This window comes from Lactuca serriola, chromosome 6 (assembly GCF_051521515.1).
Source record: "Lactuca serriola cultivar US96UC23 chromosome 6, Lser_US96UC23_V15, whole genome shotgun sequence".
NCBI classification, from domain to species: Eukaryota; Viridiplantae; Streptophyta; class Magnoliopsida; order Asterales; family Asteraceae; genus Lactuca; species Lactuca serriola.
Genome location: NC_136413.1, coordinates 164,442,150 through 164,460,821, shown reverse-complemented (window position 1 = coordinate 164,460,821; position 18,672 = coordinate 164,442,150). Strand labels below are relative to the sequence as shown.

Below are 18,672 nucleotides of genomic sequence, written 5' to 3'. Positions count from 1 at the left end.
TAAGGGTTTGAATAACTATTTTTTTTTTTCGAAAGAGATTTGAATAACTTATTGATGATACATCAAATGAAGTGTTTATTGGATTAGGTATCTCATGTTGTAAATGACAACATTTCTTGGATCAAGAGCTCCGTCATCCATTGACGAGTCATCCATTCACGAACCAATATGTTGTCAAATACCACATAGTTGAAGAGGACACCATGTTTCAGTTCGCCAGGTTGTCCCATTACTGGATTGAAACACATTTCTAACTAAGTATTCCCGGTCCAGACGGTGGACAACCTGGACGGTCGTCTAGGGCTCATGTCTTTAGGGGGCCTAAAATTCTTTGAATATATGGTATATATAGCGAGAGAAAAAAAATCAACTTATCTAAAAATGCTAGGAAAAATATTTTTGTTTAAATTAGTGGTTTTTGTAATGTTGTGGCCATATTTTTGCTTTTTAATATTAATAGCAAATTTTATAACGGCTTATCTATTTTCGATTTTAGAGGCCTATTTTTTCTTTTCGCCCTAGGCCTACTATATCTTTGGACCAGCCTGCTAAGTAATATAGGATTTTCTTGGGTATGCTGCTTCTTTTGTTGTACTACACGACTTTTCAATGAAACACATTTCTAACTAAGTTGAAGAGGACACTAACCCCCATTACTCGATTGACGGGATTGTTTTGATACCATTTTCATACAAAAAAAAAACAAGAAAAAAAATAATAAGATTACATTATATTAGATACTATTAGAATGAATACCCAACAAACAAGACTGGAATGCGAATTAAGGATTTAAATTTGAGATAATAAAATATGAAAACCTATAACACAAAATATGTTGGGAATACAATATTAAGCACTTTTTAAGTTCATATTTCTTGCACGTGCTAATCTTTCATTATCGAAACAAATATTTGGATCCATTACTGCTATCAATCAATAGTAGCTACGAGATCATACCCATGAAGTTCACTAATTTGGATTAAGGATTAAATTTTTTATTTATTTATACGCACAACTCAACATACTTGCAAAAATAAATACTTGCAAAAATAAATATCCCAGTTGATACAAAATAGCAAGGACAAACTCACTCTCCCATGATAGGAATTAAATAACCATATGATATCATCAATCTTACCTAAATTTCTACCAAAATCTAAATCTATGTTTAAATCTTAAATCATCCAAAATGTAAGCACAAACATAGATTTCAACAGCTCAAAAAACCAACTCATTGGTAGACTCAACAACCAACCATGTTTATCTTCACTTCTACACCTCCTTCATTCAACCTGTTCAAAACAAATTTGCACAAAGAAAAAAGAAAAAACTTTATATATATAAAGCTACATTTGTTACACACAGGATGAGAGAGAGGAGGGTATTCATGTCTTTTGCACAAACATGAAATCAGTCGAGGTCATATACTTGTCTTGTCTTGTCATGTCATATCCTGCATAAAAAACAAACCTAAGGGGCAAATATGTAAAATATGCGAATTTATGACCTTGACTTTTTCAATCCTCTTCTTCAGACGCCTCATTCAGCCACTGAATAAACTTCTCCGATTGCTTAACGAATATTTTATCCGATTCATCTGCATCTTCTTTCTCACTTGCCCAATTAAGAATCGCCTCCTCTTGAATTATATCTTTATCATACAAAACATGCAAAATCTGCACAAACAGTATTGCAAACTCCTTCCCAGACTCCAAACACATTTCTTCAAATTTCAATATCACTTCAATTTCATCATCAATACCATTTAAATAAGGTTTCAACAACTTCCCCCATTGAGAAATCACATCATTCGTGCTCTTCACCAAATCTTTACCAGAATTACGTGAAATATCAAGCGCCAATTTCATCATGGAATAAAACAAAGCACTAGCACAATTCTCAAGAGCCATATTGTATGACAACCGAAGGGAGTTCACTTCAAGGATAATATGGTCATCTTTCACATTTTCATTAACCCCCCTCAAGAATGTCGCTTCAACCTCTTTCTCAAAGTACTGTGACTCGTCTCTATTATCATCATCAGATTCAGTATCGGATTCTCTTACATCAGAAAGTGGAAGAAAAGAGTCATCTTGGATTAAAGCTTCAAGATCATCATAAACCGCTTGTGTGAGCTCGATAAGTTTCGATTCAGGTATTGGTGCAACCGAATGTCTCCATTCTTCTTCATGGTCAACTTCACTCATTGACCAAATGAACCCACGCCCATTTTTACCAATCTCAGATACAACACAATCATTTGTTGAATCACCATTTTCAAGGGTGTTTGTTGTTTCTATGATCCCACTATTACTATCAGCATATTCAAGCTCCTCATCACTATCTTGTTTCACTGGTTGTGGAAGTAAAGAAACTTTTGAGTAACCCGGGACAACAAATTCTTGTCCCACAACAACTTTATAAGACAAAACAACACCAGGTTCCAAAACTGCCCCTGACTTCATCACAACTCCATCGCATAATATCGCATGCCTTAGTTTGCATCCATCTTGTATTGTTACATTATTCCATATATAGCATCCATCAATGGCAACATTAGAACCGATTTTACACCCATCCCCAACAACCGAATTTGATATTCTTGTGTTGTTTCCAATAAAGGTGTCTTTCCCGATATATGTAAAGGGCCCCACTTGTGAAGAACGAGACTGTGTTATGTTGGATGCGCGATAAATCCCGTGTCTTTCAAGTTTGGTGGCATTGTTGATTGAAAACTGGACATCTGGCACTAAAGGGTATGTCCACCTTTGAATTATGTCTTTACTTATGGAGTCATAGCTTCTAAAGTTATCAATTCGAGCAGCATAACTTGAATGGATTTCATGAGTGAAGATTTTGTAACCCATGATGTCATCAACAAGTAAACCTTTCACAAAGTGGCGACGAAGGTGTTGGTAATCAAAATTGTCTGTGAAAAGACTAAGGACTTCTGGTGAGCATATGTCTATGTAACAATCTTGTTTATCATTGTGTAAAGATAAAGAAGGGTTTTGAGCAAGAAATGACTTATCAAGAGTTAAGGATCCTTTGCGATCATCTGCTTTGTCTTCATAGAACAGGAGTTGCTTTGTAGCAGGATCAATGGCCATGATTAATTCGTCTGTTCCAAGACGTGTTTGGCGTGTAACTTGAGAAGGTTTTGATTGCTTGATGACCATTGTCATGACAGCATTGTTGTCTTTTTGTCTTCTCTCTTTGTGTTCTTGAAGGGCTTGTGTGAGCATCATGTTGCTGACTGTGTCTCCACTAACAAGAATGAAATCACCTTGAATCACATTACGTTCGTATATTAAACGTAAAGCATCACCAGCACTAATGCAATTGTGGGATTCGATTGTTGTGACTGAAAAGTTTGGTTGATTAACCCATTTGGACTTGTCTAAATAGTTGATTATTTGCTTGGAATGTGAACAACAGAACACAAAAACCTCTTCAACATCAGCAGATTCAAGCCATGCTAATGTGTAATCAATCATGGGGGTGTTGACTAATGGTAAAAGAACTTTTGGACATTCAAGGGTAATAGGTCTGAACTTTGTGGTGAAGCTGTCAGCTAAAAGAATGGCTTGCAATGGAACTCGTGGCAAATCATCTACACCATCTTCTGCTGCTCCTGCTTTTACACCTTTCTTAGCTACCATTGTTTGGCAGCTTCAATTTTCAATCAGATTTCTTTTCCTCTCCTGCAATCTAAGAAAGCAACATTGTAAGGTTTTAATGAACAGAAAATCCACATGTTGGGGTGACTAAAAACCCTAAATTTGGCGCAGTAGTTGCAATCATATATGAAAGAAAACATATTGCAAGCCATGTTCTATGTAAGGTACCATATAATCACTCAACCAACCAAATAGTGTTAAACTAAAACAGATTAAAATCCATAAAGTAGACGAATTTATAAAAACCTTCGATGCGAATTCCATAAACCCCCAAAAGTATCCATAACCCTAATTTTCAAAACCGAAGTGCATCTCAGCATTCAAATTAATACATTAGAGATGGTACATATAATGTAAACAACATTAGATAACAATAAAAAATGCACAATTTATGACGAGGCTATCTAATTAAAAAGTGGAATGCGGAGGACATACGCTTTAAGGAGAGGGAGGAGTGAAGAAGCTTGGTGGAATCAATGGAGTAATAGGAGAAGGCGACCTTGGCAGGCTCAACGGCGGATTCCGATGGTTTTTGATGTCAGTCGTGAGAGGTACGGCGGAGAGAACGGAGAGAGACTGTAAACTGAAGCGTGAGTAGGCAGCGAGAAGAGAGGGATCATGTTCACAACATTAAGTCATTCTTCCAGATTTAAACCCTCAACTTTCAGATTGTACATAGAATACCCTACAGTTGCAAAAAAATCCAAACACCTGTGGTTTGTTTATTAGTACCCACTAGAACATGCTCATCAGACGTATTCGTCCATTATCGATAGAGGTTTTTATTACTATGTTTTAACACACAAAATAAAAATAAAAATAAAAATATTCCTTGGTTAGTGGCCAACTTTTTTAAATGAAAAAAATCCATATATTTGTTTAAAAAAATTACACATATGATAAAATTAACTATGTAAGTCAGTTTGTTAATGCATATCACTTTTGAAATGCGTATCTAACCATATTAATACAGGAACTTATCCTTGTTAATATAATTTTTTTTAAATATATATATTGACTTATTTGGCAAGGATGATATGCATTCTATCTTTGAGTTTTTGTGTAACAAAAGATAATGAAAATATCACACAGGAAATATGTTATTGGGTTTTTTTTAAGAGATGGAAGGGAAGGGAATGAAAACAAAACAAAACGTAGGTACCCTTCTAAGTCATTTTCTCTTTCAGTTACCAGTTAGAACAGGTATTAGCCGGTAATATTGGTGTATTTTAAACAGTTAAAACAAGTTAGTTGCTTTATTATGTACAAAAAAAAAATTGTCAATATATAAATACGGATAAGAGGTAGTTACCATCCTAAGTCATTTTCCTATATTATTTTCACTCTCCTACTTTTGGGAGAGTTAGGAGGGGAAGACAAAATAAATAAATAAATAAATAAATAAAAGCTCATATCCTTCTGTTCCATTCCATTTCCCTGTGTCACTCAAGAACACCATTCTTCCATTTACTTTCATTTCATTCCCGTTCATCCTTTCCTTTAATGAAAAAAACTCGAGAACAAGACCTTAATGCTTATACTTTTTCAACAAACTATATGTAGTTGTTACTTTTAGAAAGATTTAAGACTTAGCTTCCAAAAAAAAGTCAAATATATAATAAATTTGATCGATAAACCTTAGCCCAAAAATATTCTTAGCCTAGCCCAAATTTAAGATCATTCATAAATTAGATATTCCACTTCAAATTTTGCTTTACTTCTTTTCTTTTGTGTGTGAGTTTTTGTGACTACTAACAAAAAAGAAAAATAAGAAAAATGCTCCTCTCATTTTCCTCTTTTTGTTTCTTTTCTTTTATTTTGATTAGTGGAGCGGACGAGTCTCAAATTAATTCGAGATCAATTCTGATTAATAATTAATCAATTCTAATTAATTTTATATTAATTTATTAATCATATAAATTAAAAAAACAATTATTTTAATAATTGACCCCATATAATTTATTAATCACGTAATAAATTAACAAACCAATTATCTATTTCTAAAGAATATATTAATCATATAATATATTAACAATTCATTTTTCATAATTTCTAATTAGTTTATTAATCATATAATAATATAATAAATTATATTTCTCTCCTAATACCATTTCTAACTATTTCTTATTATGAAGGCAACCCAAAAAAGGACTTTGCTTCCAATTACAAGTATATACCAATTTAGTTATGAATTTAGACACCTTAATTTAACAATTGTATATTTGGTTGGTTAGTCTATATACTTGTTATGTGTTGGATCCTAAGGGAAGTTGGTTGTAAGACCTTATGCCTATTATGATAGATAACTCGAAGTTCAACATGTCTTTAGGATGATGACATTGGGCTTATAGGCCCACAGGTGTGTTGACTATAAACTAATGATGGTTAAAAGTTCTACAAGTCTTTGAGATGATGATTTATGCCTATAGGCCCATTTAGGTGTTGACTATGAGCCTTGTATGTATACATTATTTATGTAATGTAATATGTGACATTTTGGGGAACTCGCTAAACTTTGGTTTATAGATGCACGTTAAATGTTTTTAGATAGTTCTTCTGACCGTAAGAGTGATCCAGCTTGATTGTACTGTACATGCATTGCAAATGATCATGTTTCTAGACTTCTGTTGACTATGATGATTTACGTACTCATTTTTCCCATTATAGGATTTTGATACATTGATACTTGATTTGATGCTCTTGTTTTTAAACAATTTATTACTTTGATCTTTTTATGAAGAAGTTTTGGAAACTTTTTGATTTTTTTTTTTAAATTGATTGAAAAGTGGGACGTTATACTTATCCTAGTTTTATTTTTGTTGTATTAGACACCCTTTTAATATTCATTTTTATTATGTTTGTCGAATACAATATTGCAAATATCGGGATCCTATATGATATAGTTTTCTGCTTTGCAAAATCTTGATTATAAGATCTAATAAGAATAATAAGATCATCCTAAAAGTAGTTTAAAACATAAAAAATAAATATTCGGCGGTTAACCATTCATTTAACAATAAATAGTTTAAAACGTGAAAATACATCTATAATACATCATTTACGAATAGACAATTTAAAATGAGTTTTGTAGGGTTTATATTTGATTCACTTAGTTAGCACAAGAATCGATTATACGACTATAGTATTTCGGTCATACCCAAAAACAATTATAGTATTGATCACAATCATACAACTAAGATCACGATTTTAAGAACATTCGTTGAACACATATTGGACAAATTTTATATATGTGTTTTATTATATTTGCGGTTAAATTTGTAAATTTTGATCAGGGTATTATTGTATTACATTATTTTTATTTTATATAGAAAAAATATGGATTTTAATGGTTTTTTACTTTTTTTTTTTTTAAACTGTTATTTTAGCGACAGATATTGACGGAATTCTATGACTAAATTAGATTTATATTCCCTAGAAAAACTGGCCCAAAACAAAATCCATTACTAATATGTCATAAGAATATCTATTGTTAATTCGTAGACAAAGTCACAAAAACCGTCCAATTTACGTTAGAATCAGATACTAATCCGTCACAATCAGAAAACTTTATTGGAAAGTTGTCACAAAATCAATGGGAAATCCATCACAAAATTACCAATGCGGTTTTCCAACGGATTATTTTCTGTTGAAAATGAAATACGGGAATGAGGTTTCTGATGGATTTGGCGGATGGAAATGCGTGTGTCCAGTATCGCATCGTATCGGAGATGGTATGCCAAATGGCTTTGTCCTTTCATGACCTCATCAGTGAGACAACAATACCCCAATTCCCCTTGATTAAACGACAATGAGTAGGCGAACACTACACTATGGCTAAACAACCCCCCCAAGCCAAATGGCAAGCTAACCAGATCACATAGTCTTCATATCCTCCGTCAACATGGTCCTGACATTATACTTATATTTTATATTACTTTAACTGGCATCTGCCATTTTATGATTTTTTTTTTAGAAGATTTTAACATTTTCAGTATACTAGTTTATTTGACATTTTTTATGATTTTCGATTTTTGAGTTAGAACATTATCCTTTGAATTAAAATTGATATTCTGATTGAAGGAAAATAAAACAATTGGTTTAAATTAATGGTTAGATTATGCGGTTTTGATTTTGAACATGTCAATAAAATTAGTTAATGATGGAATTGACTAGTCAACATAGGGTGGCGAAGAAGACCTTGGCCGTCTAACATGAAGCTTCCTGGTACGTGGTTGGTGTGTATGACCTTATCAACGCGTAGGAGGCATTTCTGGAAGCGCTCCAAGCGACGACTTGACAGTCAACATCATTATTTAATTTCTTTGATTTATAACATGTTATACTTGATTAATATATAATAATAGTATATTAGTATAACATAAATCTAACCAGGGAAAGTGGTATATTTTAATTAGAAATAACGAGTTTAAGAAGACAAAATATTTAATTAAAACATTAGTAAAAAATAGTTATGGATATATTATATTAACTATTCCACCGGGGACCAACAAGTGCTATGGCAACGACTTTCTAAAGGAAAGTCAACTCAACTCGTCTTCTCCACTCTGCTTTTATAGACCAAATGGATCATCTGTATTTCCATTTCTATTTCATCTTTTACAGAAATGGATAGAGAACAAGAGCAAATGCAATTCTTGGGCCTCTTCGGCATCTTCAAAGAAAGCTTCAAGATCATCCACTCATGGCGAAAGATCTTCACCCAAATAACTCTAACCTTAATCCTCCCTCTAACCTTCATCTTCTTGGGTCACCTCGAGATCTCAAATTCACTCTTTCAAGACATCAAACATACAGAATTCGAAAAAGACTTTACACGTCCTGGTACCAGAACATACAATAAGCTCTCCGACACACTCTCATCGGAATGGATAACTTTCTTGCTCTTCCAAATCGCCTACTTCACCGTCCTCCTCATCTTATCCCTCCTATCCACCGCCGCCGTCGTCTACACCATCGCCTCCATCTACACCGGCCAAGAGTTGACTTTCAAGAAAGTAATGAGCGTCGTCCCAAAAGTCTGGAAAAGACTCATGGTCACATTTTTATGCATGTTTGCAGCTTTCTTCGTTTACAACTTCATCGCAGTACTGGTAATGTTCATCTCTATGGCGATCTTTCCTTTTAACGTTGCGGTTGTCGTCCTGTTCGTCGTCTTGATCATTTACTTGATTGGGTTTGTGTACATGACTGTGATTTGGCAACTGGCGAGCGTGGTCTCTGTTCTTGAGAGCTCGTATGGGTTTAAAGCTATGAAGAAGAGCAACGATCTGATCAAGGGAAACCAAGGAGTTGCCATTCTTATCTTCTTTATGTTGAATATGTTCTTCATACTTGTAAAGTACTTATTTGAAATATTCGTTGTTCACGGAAGCTCGTTGAACATGGAGGCATGGAAGAGGGTTGGATTCGGTGTCTTGTGTTCCCTACTGCTTTTAACATTCTTTCTCTTCGGGCTCGTCATCAAAACGATACTTTATCTGGTTTGCAAATCGTATCATCATGAAAACATCGATAAAGGAGATCTGTCCAATCATCTTGAAAGTTATCTCGGTGATTACGAGCCTCTAAGTGGAAAAGATGTTCAGTTAGAACAATATCAAGTTTGAGTTCAGTTCAATGCACTAGTGGATAAGGATAACGGATTTTGTCTTCCACTAATGCTATTTTTTTAGTAGTGATCTAGACGTATATCGTATTGTGCCTCATTTACTTTTGAAAATATGATTCACGGTTTTAATACACAAATTAATTTGAAGATAGATTTGTGTCTTCAAGAATGGATGAACCCATGATTTTTTTGGCTCCAATTGGTTAAGAAACCTTAATACTGCCTCTCCTAGGCTCTAAAAAGAGCCTATGACAAAAAATGAGGTAAAAACATTTCATTTGTTAAACCGATCAACATGTGAAGTGGTCAAGTTGCTCCATGTCGTGTGGCCATTTCTGACGGTGAGCCATTTTAACATTATGCATTAAATAGCATTATACTTTGGCTCTTTATACAAAGGCATTGTTGACATTTCCCATTTTTCGTCAACTTTAATACTTATTTTAAATGTTCCATTCATTTTAACTTACATTCCCAAGCATCATAGTAATGTACTTTTAAGTTTCAGTATATACCGTTAGGATATGAAATCCAACTGTAACGTCCCAAAAATTTGTACCAAAAATTTTTCTTTAAGTCATTACCAAAGCCATATTCATAAAAACATATCATAAGTCATAACATAAATTTAGAGTATCATTTCCAAAATATATTTTCATTATCAGAGTAAAACATCTCAGACTGACTAATCAATGGTGTGTGTCATGCGATCACCCCGAGCTCTTCCCTCCGCTACCGGAAGTACATGAAACCAAAACTGAAAACCGTAAGCACGAAGCTTAGTGAGTTCCCCCAACCTACCACATACCCTGCATAAACACATACTGCACATACTGGGTCACGCCCGCTATTCCGGGCCTCGTCCGCTACAACGGCCCCGCCGCTCCAGGCCCCGCCTGGCTTCGAGCCCCGCTCGGATACAAATCTGTTTCTTTTAGGCCCCGCCTGTCTCTGGGCCCCGCCCGCTAACCACATAATACAAAATAGCATATAACACATAACTGAACATACCCTACTGTATTCCTGTCCTAAGGCCTCGTCTGTCTTGGGCCTCACCCCTATCCTGTTACTAGCGAGTCATGGAACCCCATCCAAGCTCTTAATGTATGTGAGATACGGGCCCCCGCCCACACTCACTCCATACCTATCTCAGGTCTTGCCCCTGCTCTGCTACTAATTAGATATGGAACACCGTCTATACTCTGCTATTGGTGAGATACGGGACCTCGCACACACTCACCTCCCTACCAGACACATACATGTATCACACATACAACAAATATAATCTATCATGCAAACCATTCCTTGGGCACCCGCCCGACATTAGACCTTGGTCCTGAATATCATACAAGCAAACAGTGCCTAGGGTTAACCCCCGGGTCTTCCTACTCATAACTACATGGGTCGGCATTGTGGCCGTAGACCCATTCACACAAAGGGAAACTCACCTGCACTGCTGAACTTTTGCTGATAACCCTCTGACTGCTGACCGACAATTCTCTAAACCGCTGCTCCACTAGCTCCCCGAGCTACCAATATCAATATACATAACACCTAGATCCAAACAAAACTCTAGAAGCCAACTAAGTCCACTCTTGTCAAAGTCAAAGTCTTGTTCAAAGTCAAACTTCTTGACTGACTCCACTCGCCGAGTCAACCCATTGACTCGCCGAGTCCTTATGCTCTGAAACTCTCACAATGCACCTCAACTCGCCGAGTCACCCCGCCGAATCGTCGAGTTCAACGATCTCTGAGTCCCATCCTGTCCAACTCACTGAGTCACCACTCAACTCACCGATCTAAGTCTTAACCAGAAAAGGTTGAGGTTCTGCGATCCAACTCGTCGAGTCCAAGAACAGACTCGCCGAGTCCATGGCAATATTCAACAGACTCACCGAGATGTTCTTCCAACTCGTCGAGTTCCTGCCTATCTTCATCCAACTCGCCGAGTCCACCCATGTGACTCGCCGAGTAGCTTCAGTTCTTAATCCATACAGTGGCTTTTCGAGCCATGCAGGGGCTCCATCTTGTAGATCCACTCTTCCAAAATCTATTCCTCATGTAAAGTTGCAAACTTTACGTGAAACCAAGGAGCTATAGGCTTAAAACACTCTAGGGCTAGGGTTTGGGGCAAACACACTTTACCAACACACCAAAAACTGATACTTTATGGGTCCCTGGGCCAAGACACACCTAGATCTGAAGTAGCAACCTTAGATCTGGACTTCTAACTCGAAAAGGCTCCTTATCATACCAAAATGGCCCCAAAACATCATCCATGAGAAGATCTAGAAGCAACAAAGGCAAGGTGACAGATTGTTACCTTCAAACTGATGCTCACAACAAAAGGGTTGGATCCTCCAGCTCCTTAGTGGTCAAATCCTCCAAATCTTCCTCTTGTAAAAGCCCCAAACTTACTTTCCTCCTTCAAATAGGGTGCAAACCCTCAGATTAGGGCTTTCCTTGATCAGACCAGACTCGACGAGTCCACTTGACGACTCGTCGAGTCGGTCACTTATTCCATAACCCGGATCCCGCTCCGACTCGTCGAGTTCACCTATGGACTCGACGAGTTGACCCCTTGACTTAGGGTTTTCCTTTCCTTTCTTTGTCTTTCTGATTCTGGGTGTTACACCAACATTTTAACTTAGGTGTGATTTATTTTTGGAATGACACCAATATATTGAAGACCGAAGCTAGTTAGATACTAGCCAAAACCAAAGTACATATTAAGACAAAATTGGATTGAATCAACATATTCCAATTCTTTCTAGCTTTAGCGTTTTTAGCAAAAACCAATTAAAAGAATAAGCAATAATGTTATAAAAAATGCAATGCTTCGGAATATTTGGGATGACGAAAAAGCAATGTGTTCCAATATATACAAAGAACCCAAATGGCTGTCAAGAAAACTTAATCCAAAATCACATGTTTTCTATATGAGTAGAAGAACGACCATGAATCCTTTGAGCCATCTACACAGCAAAATCAAACTCATGAATAAAGATATCCAACCAAGCAGCCACCCGATTCCACACCTCTCTGGCTAACGAACACTTGAAGAATAAGTTATTAACATCTTCGGGGTCCTCTCCGCAAACTCGACACAACAGAGATCAATATCTCTTTTATCTATATTCACCCGCATAGGAATATGATCTAACATAACCCTCCAAATAAAGATATTAATCTTTATTGGATTTGACATATTCCATTACGTAACACGAGTACCTATAGGAAGAAGACTAACATCAATCTGAAATCTGGAAGACCGTATTGTGAAACCTCCACAGGGGTCTAGCTCCCAACTCCAATCATCTGGTGTTGACTGTAATCGGACCGAATCCAATATGGAAAGCAAATTTGAGAGTTTTAAGGACTCATAATCCTCTTGTAATTGTCAGACGCTAAGAGAAACTCCAACCCTAATAAATTACCTTTGGTGAAGATGAAAGTTCTACGGAACAAGGAGATACCTTTGGTGAAGGTACAGTGGGAGCATCAGAGGGGGTCCGAGTGGACGTGGGAGCCAGAGGTAGAGATGCGGGAGCACTATCCGGAGCTGTTCGTCGCGGCAGATTTCGAGGATGAAGTCTAGTTCAAGTGGGGGAGAATTGTAACGCCCCGATTCTCAGGTATCGATTTTATATAATAATTTTCTTGATTTCAAGGTCCACTCGACGAGTTGGTTGAACTACTCGTCGAGTAGCAGCGGGTTGGTCCACGTGTTTTAGCGACCTACTCGCCGAGTCCAAGAAGGGACTCGACGAGTAGGAGCTGGCAGATGAAACCCTAAATTCCGGGGTATGGCACCCTATTTAAAGGATCATTGGCCTCCCCCAGCTTCCCCTTTATAGCTCCTTGACACTCTTAAACCCTAAATCGTGTGTGTGTGTGTGTGTTCTTTGGTGTGTTAAAGCTTGGAAGAGGGATCTTGGTGAGGGAACACTTCAGGAAAACAAGTAAATTGAAGCAAGGAACTCATGGGAAGCAAATATCTAATTTAGTTGGCACTCTCTTGAAGGTATTAGGCTGTTTCCTTGGCACATTTCATCTTTAATCTCTTTTGGGTGGGTTTTAGAAAAAGGTTTCTTGTGTTTGAGCCAAGATATGAAGTTGCAACTTTAGATCTGGACTCCCTTTGGCCTCTAGATCCATAAAGGTATCAGCTTTGTCAAGTGTGAGCCTTCCCTCAAGTGAGACTTCTTTACAAGCTTGGTGTTGTCATTTTAAGACTTTAGAGCTTTGCATGCACGTAAAGTTTGCAACTTTACGTGATAAACATGCCTTGGAAAGATGGATCTACAATTTGGAGCCTTAGCATGGCTTAAAAAGCCTCTATATGGATGAAGGACTGAAGGGACTCGGCGAGTCGCAAGGTCGACTCGGCGAGTCCGATGAAGGTTGTCATGGGTTCGGCGAGTCAGTTAAGTGACTCAGCGAGCCGGCTAGGGTTTTCCCAACCTTTGGACACGTATGAACGCGGCGAGTTGTAAAGGGAAAACTCGACGAGTTGGCCAAGGAGTTACGACCACTAACACTAGGAACTCGACGAGTTACTCAAGTGACTTGTCGAGTTGGCGAGTCATGCCAGGAACTCGGCGAGTAGCTGAGGGTACTCGACGAGTTGAGGTCAACATGTACTGTTAACCTTGATAGTTGACTTTGACTTTGACCAAAGGTTGACTATTGGACTTCTGGGGTATTTTGGGAAAATATGAGCATGGTGGGGACATTTAGTCAAGAAGATCATGATGGGTGTTAACTTATTATTTATGGTGTGATAGTGTGGGATTCCGGGGAGACAACAGTCAGAGATTTGCAGTACTTCAGCACTACTTGCAAGGTGAGTTATCCTCACTATATCAATAGGGTCTAAGGCACCAAGGTCGGGCCTTTATGGAGTGTATTCGGTTATGGAATGATATGTTTATTGATTACATCCTGGTAGTTAGGTTGGGGATATGCCTATGTGTAGCGACCTGGTTAGGTCAGTGTCCTGATTATAGGATAATGTTTTGTTAGTGACCGGTTAGGTCTGTATCCCGATTATTGGGATGTTGCTATGATTAGTGATCTGTTAGAATGGTTTGACCGTTATATGATATGAGCTAGCATATGATATTTATGTGCACATGTTTGTTTGATTGGGGTTGGGTTGAGGTGGTCATGCTTTGTGCTGAAGGCCAACATACCCAGTGAGTGGTCCGGATAGGTTGTAGGCCTTGCGAGGCGATCCAGTCATGTTGAAGGCTCGGGAGCAGTCCAGATAGGCTGTAGGCCCTGTGAGGCGGTCCAGTCAGGATGAAGGCTCATTATGCATGTTGATTTCTTTTTGTAGATGTGATATGATTATGGTTATATGAGATTGGTATTTTAGGGGAAATTCACTAATTTTCGGGCTTACAGTTTTAGTTTATTGTTTCAGGTACATCAGGGGATCACGGCAAGGCGAAGGCATGATCATACAACTCCTCATGATTTGTTTATGTTTCTGGGAAAACTCTGATAATATACATTTTGAAAACAAAGTTGTAATGATTTTAATGGTTTGAAGTGTTTTAAAAGTTCAAATTTGTCTTGAAATTTTTGGGTGTTACAGAGAGACTCACGACAAGCTTGAACCTCGAAGTGAGAGATGTATTTTCATCAGCTACCTACAAAAGTTCTTTGAATATTTGTTCTATAGACCTAGTGAAAACATGGTCTTTATAGCACAAAGAGGAGTCTTTCGCGAGAGAGAGCTCATATGCAAAGAGGACAGTGGGAGTACATTGACCTTGAATAGATTCGAGAGTCAAATGATGAAGGAACCTTTAAAGACGATAGGTTTCAATCAGAGGAAGAGATTCCAGTTGATAATTCATTGTCTCTTCGTTGCTCTAGTAGAGTTAGCATGACACCTAAGTTTTATGGTTTCCATATAACTACAGATTGTGATACGTTTATCAATAATAGTATACTGGTAAATTTGGATGAACTGGCTACCTACAAGGAAGAAATGGCAGGCCCTGAGGCAACTAAATGGAAAGAGGCATGTAGCACCTGGTTCTTGGTACGTGTTCTTTTTATTAAATCTTTTAATATTTTGATTTTGGTTTTGGACTCGGCGAGTTGAAGGACCAACTCGCCGAGTAGAAGCAGGATGAGGCGCGGAGTTTAAGTTGTGGACTCGACGAGTCGAGTTCCGGACTCGGCGAGTAGCCCCTGTTTGGGCAAAAACCCTAATCCGAGGGTTTGCACCCTATTTAAACACCTTAACTCGGCCTCCTTAGTCCCATTTGCTCCCAAAAGACCCCCATAGCAAACCCTAGCCGTTATTGAAGCAATCTAAGGCTTTTGGAGTGATTTTGGTGCTCTTGTGATCCAAGGAAGGAAGGAAAAGCTTGAAGGATCAAGAGGAGGCTAGAAGGATTCGGTTTTGAGCATCATTTGCTGACTTTAGAAGGTATAGTGTCTATACCTTGCTTGCTCTTTTGATAGATCCCATTTTGTGGAGTTATAGGGTTTTTCTAAGCCATTTTGGTCACCAACCATGATTGCAAGCATGGTTTGAGGTTGATGTTTCGGATCTAGGTCCTTTGAGGGGTTACAAGGAAGAAAGGAGTGACTTTTGCACTCAAAGAAGGCCCCATGCATTGTGAGAGCTTGTTTTAGGACCTTTTGTGCTTAAAGTCCCATGCAAGCACGTAAAGGTTGTAACTTTACGTGCTAGATCGATTGTAGAAGCTTAGATCTACATTTTGATCAAGGGTTGTACATTAGAAATCGAAGATTCAGTGAGTGGTTGTGACCAACTCGGCGAGTCTGTTCTTGGACTCGGCGAGTCCAAGGTTCTGTCCCATATCAGTTGAGGGTCATAAGGATCCAGTTGAGTGTGGAAAGGTTTTAAGGGGGTCCCAAGGGGTGACCCAACGTTCTGGACTAAGCCATTGCTCTAGAAATTCATGGGACTCAGCGAGTGCATGAACAGACTCGGTGAGTCCAAGGAAATCTTTTTAAGGATGAAGATGGACTTGACGATTTGTTCATACAACTCGGCGAGTCAAGGGCAGGACCTGAGTATCAGTTGATGATGAACTCGACGAGTTGTTCATACAATTCGGCGAGTCGGATGAGGATTCAATCGATGTTCATTTAGAAGGAAAACTCATCGATTCATCGCCTAACTCGACAAGTAGAGACAGGTATGAGGTCTAATGGAAGGATAGGGACTCGGCGAGTTGACGAGCCAAATCGGCGAGTCAGGTCAGCTAGAAGTTGACTTTGACTTTGACTTGGTCATGGGGTAAAATGGTCATTTTACCCTAAGAGTAGATGTCAGTTTCTGACTAAGTGTTTTGTGGGAATTTTAGCCGGAGGATTTCCTGAGCAGCAGCAGCAGCAGTCAGAGGATTCCCGCACAGTTCAGCAGCTACTACAAGGTGAGTTACCTTCCAGTAGCGGTGGGTCTACGGCCACAATGCTGGCCCACCAGTAGGGATCGTATGCTAGATGTATGTCTTTGTGATATTCATCTGTGTTGTTACTACCTGATATGTTATATGCTAGCGTGATATGGTATGTGATAGTGATAGAGTTCGGTTGTTAGGACCGAAGGGTAGGTTAGGCACCCCAGATATGCCTAACAGTATGTTATGACATGTTTAGCTGCTAGCATGATATGTTACATGAGATAGAGGTAATAGGAGGGGGAAGAGTCCCCGAGATTCGGTTGTTAGGACCGAAGGGTAGGTCGGACACCCCAGATATGTCTGACAATAGATTATGCTATGATATATGTGATAGTAGTAGTAAGGGGTGAAATAGTCCCTGAGGTTCGGTTGTTAGGACCGAAGGGTAGTCAACACCCCAGAATGGCTCGACATGGGTAGGTCTGCGCCCCAGAATGGCTTGACATGGGTAGGACGACACCCCAGAATGGTCGCATGGGTAGGTCGGCACCCCAGAATGGCCGTACCGGGTAGGTCGGGCACCCCAGAAATGTCTGGCAGTATGTATGAGATATGATTGTATGGTATGTGGTACGATGGGGGAACTCACTAAGCTTCGTGCTTACATTTTTCAGTTTTGGTTTCAGGTACCTCTTTAGCGAAGGGGAAGGAGTTGGCGCGGTAGCGGCACATCATACACACACACACACTTTGGTTTTCTGCATTATGATATGTTTTGGGATTGTACTATGACATTATTATTATTTTCATGTTTTGGGTTTTCAGACACGAGATATGTTTTATGAAATGATATGATCGAATGATGTTTTACTATAAATGTTTTACGAACTACTTAATTTAAATGAAATTTTTGGGCGTGAAAATTGGGTCGTTACAAGGCAATGGACAGCGAGATCAAGTTCATGTATGACAACCAAGTTTGGAATTTGGTTGACCAACAACCTGGTAGGAAGACAGTTGGTTGCAAATGGATCTTCAAGAAGAAGACTGACATGGATGGTAACATGCACACATTCAAAGCAAGACTAGTTGCAAAGGTCTTTACTCAAACCCTAGGGATTAACTATAATGAGATATTCTCACCAGTGGCTAAGATAAAATCTATTAGGATATTGATGGTCATAGCTGCCTTTCATGATTATGAAATTTGGCAGATGGATGTCAAAACCGCTTTCCTTAATGGGAAGTTGACTGAGGATGTTTACATGAGTCATGCAGAGGGTTTTGTTGATGAAAAGTTTCCTAATAGAATGTGTAAGCTTGAGAAATCAATCTATGGATTGAAACAAGCATCTCGTAGATGGAATCTTTGTTTCGATGATAAAGTCAAGAAGTTTGGTTTCTCTAGAAGTGAATATGAGTCTTGTGTATATGTCAAAGCTAGTGGGAGTATAGTTACCTTCCTAATATTGCATGTTGATGACATACTTCTTATAGGAAACTACATTCCAACTTTGCAAGAGGTTAAGTCTTGGCTTGGAAAGTGTTTCTCTATGAAGGACGTAGGTGAGGCTGCCTATATTTTGGGGATAAGAATTCTAAGAGACACGAGTAAAATACTAATTGGACTTAGTCAAAGTATATATTTGTAAAAGCCGCTAAAATGCTTTAGCATGGAAAATTCCAAGAAAGGAGAACTACCCATCCAAAGTAATACCAAACTAAGTAAGACTCAGAGTTCGAGTACCGATGCAGAAATAGCATAAATGAGTAGGATTCCATACGCTTCCACCGTTGGACCTATCATGTATGCTATGACATGTACTCGCCCTGACATGTCCTTTGCTTTAAGAATCTTCAATCGTTATCAAGGAAATCCAGGTAAAGCTCAGTGGATAGTAGTTATGTGACGCCCTGTTCTAAAAGTGTTCGTTATGGACTTTAGAGGCCAAGGCTAGGGGCGTTTTGG

At 38.3% G+C, this 18,672-nt stretch overlaps 2 protein-coding genes across 3 annotated transcripts; one reads left to right on the top strand and one right to left on the bottom strand.

The window, feature by feature from the left end:
* Positions 1–1,022: 1,022 nt before the first annotated feature.
* On the bottom strand, positions 1,023–4,294 carry LOC145057276 (Trimeric LpxA-like enzyme). 2 transcript variants are annotated; one of them, XM_079005058.1, is made up of 3 exons: positions 4,116–4,294; positions 1,508–3,711; positions 1,023–1,292 (listed from the first exon to the last, which is right to left on the bottom strand). In XM_079005058.1, the coding sequence occupies exon 2, from the start codon at positions 3,660–3,662 to the stop codon at positions 1,518–1,520; it is 2,145 nt and encodes a 714-aa protein (XP_078861184.1). In that variant the 5' UTR covers positions 3,663–3,711; positions 4,116–4,294; the 3' UTR covers positions 1,023–1,292; positions 1,508–1,517. The 2 variants fall into 2 exon arrangements, with proteins under 2 accessions (XP_078861184.1, XP_078861185.1); XM_079005059.1 differs by having other exon boundaries at positions 1,508–3,704.
* A 4,011-nt stretch (positions 4,295–8,305) lies between these two features.
* LOC145060362 (uncharacterized) lies at positions 8,306–9,307 on the top strand. Its single transcript, XM_079008045.1, has one exon. It carries the CDS (start codon positions 8,306–8,308, stop codon positions 9,305–9,307), a length of 1,002 nt encoding a protein of 333 aa, XP_078864171.1.
* The last annotated feature ends 9,365 nt before the right edge of the window (positions 9,308–18,672 follow it).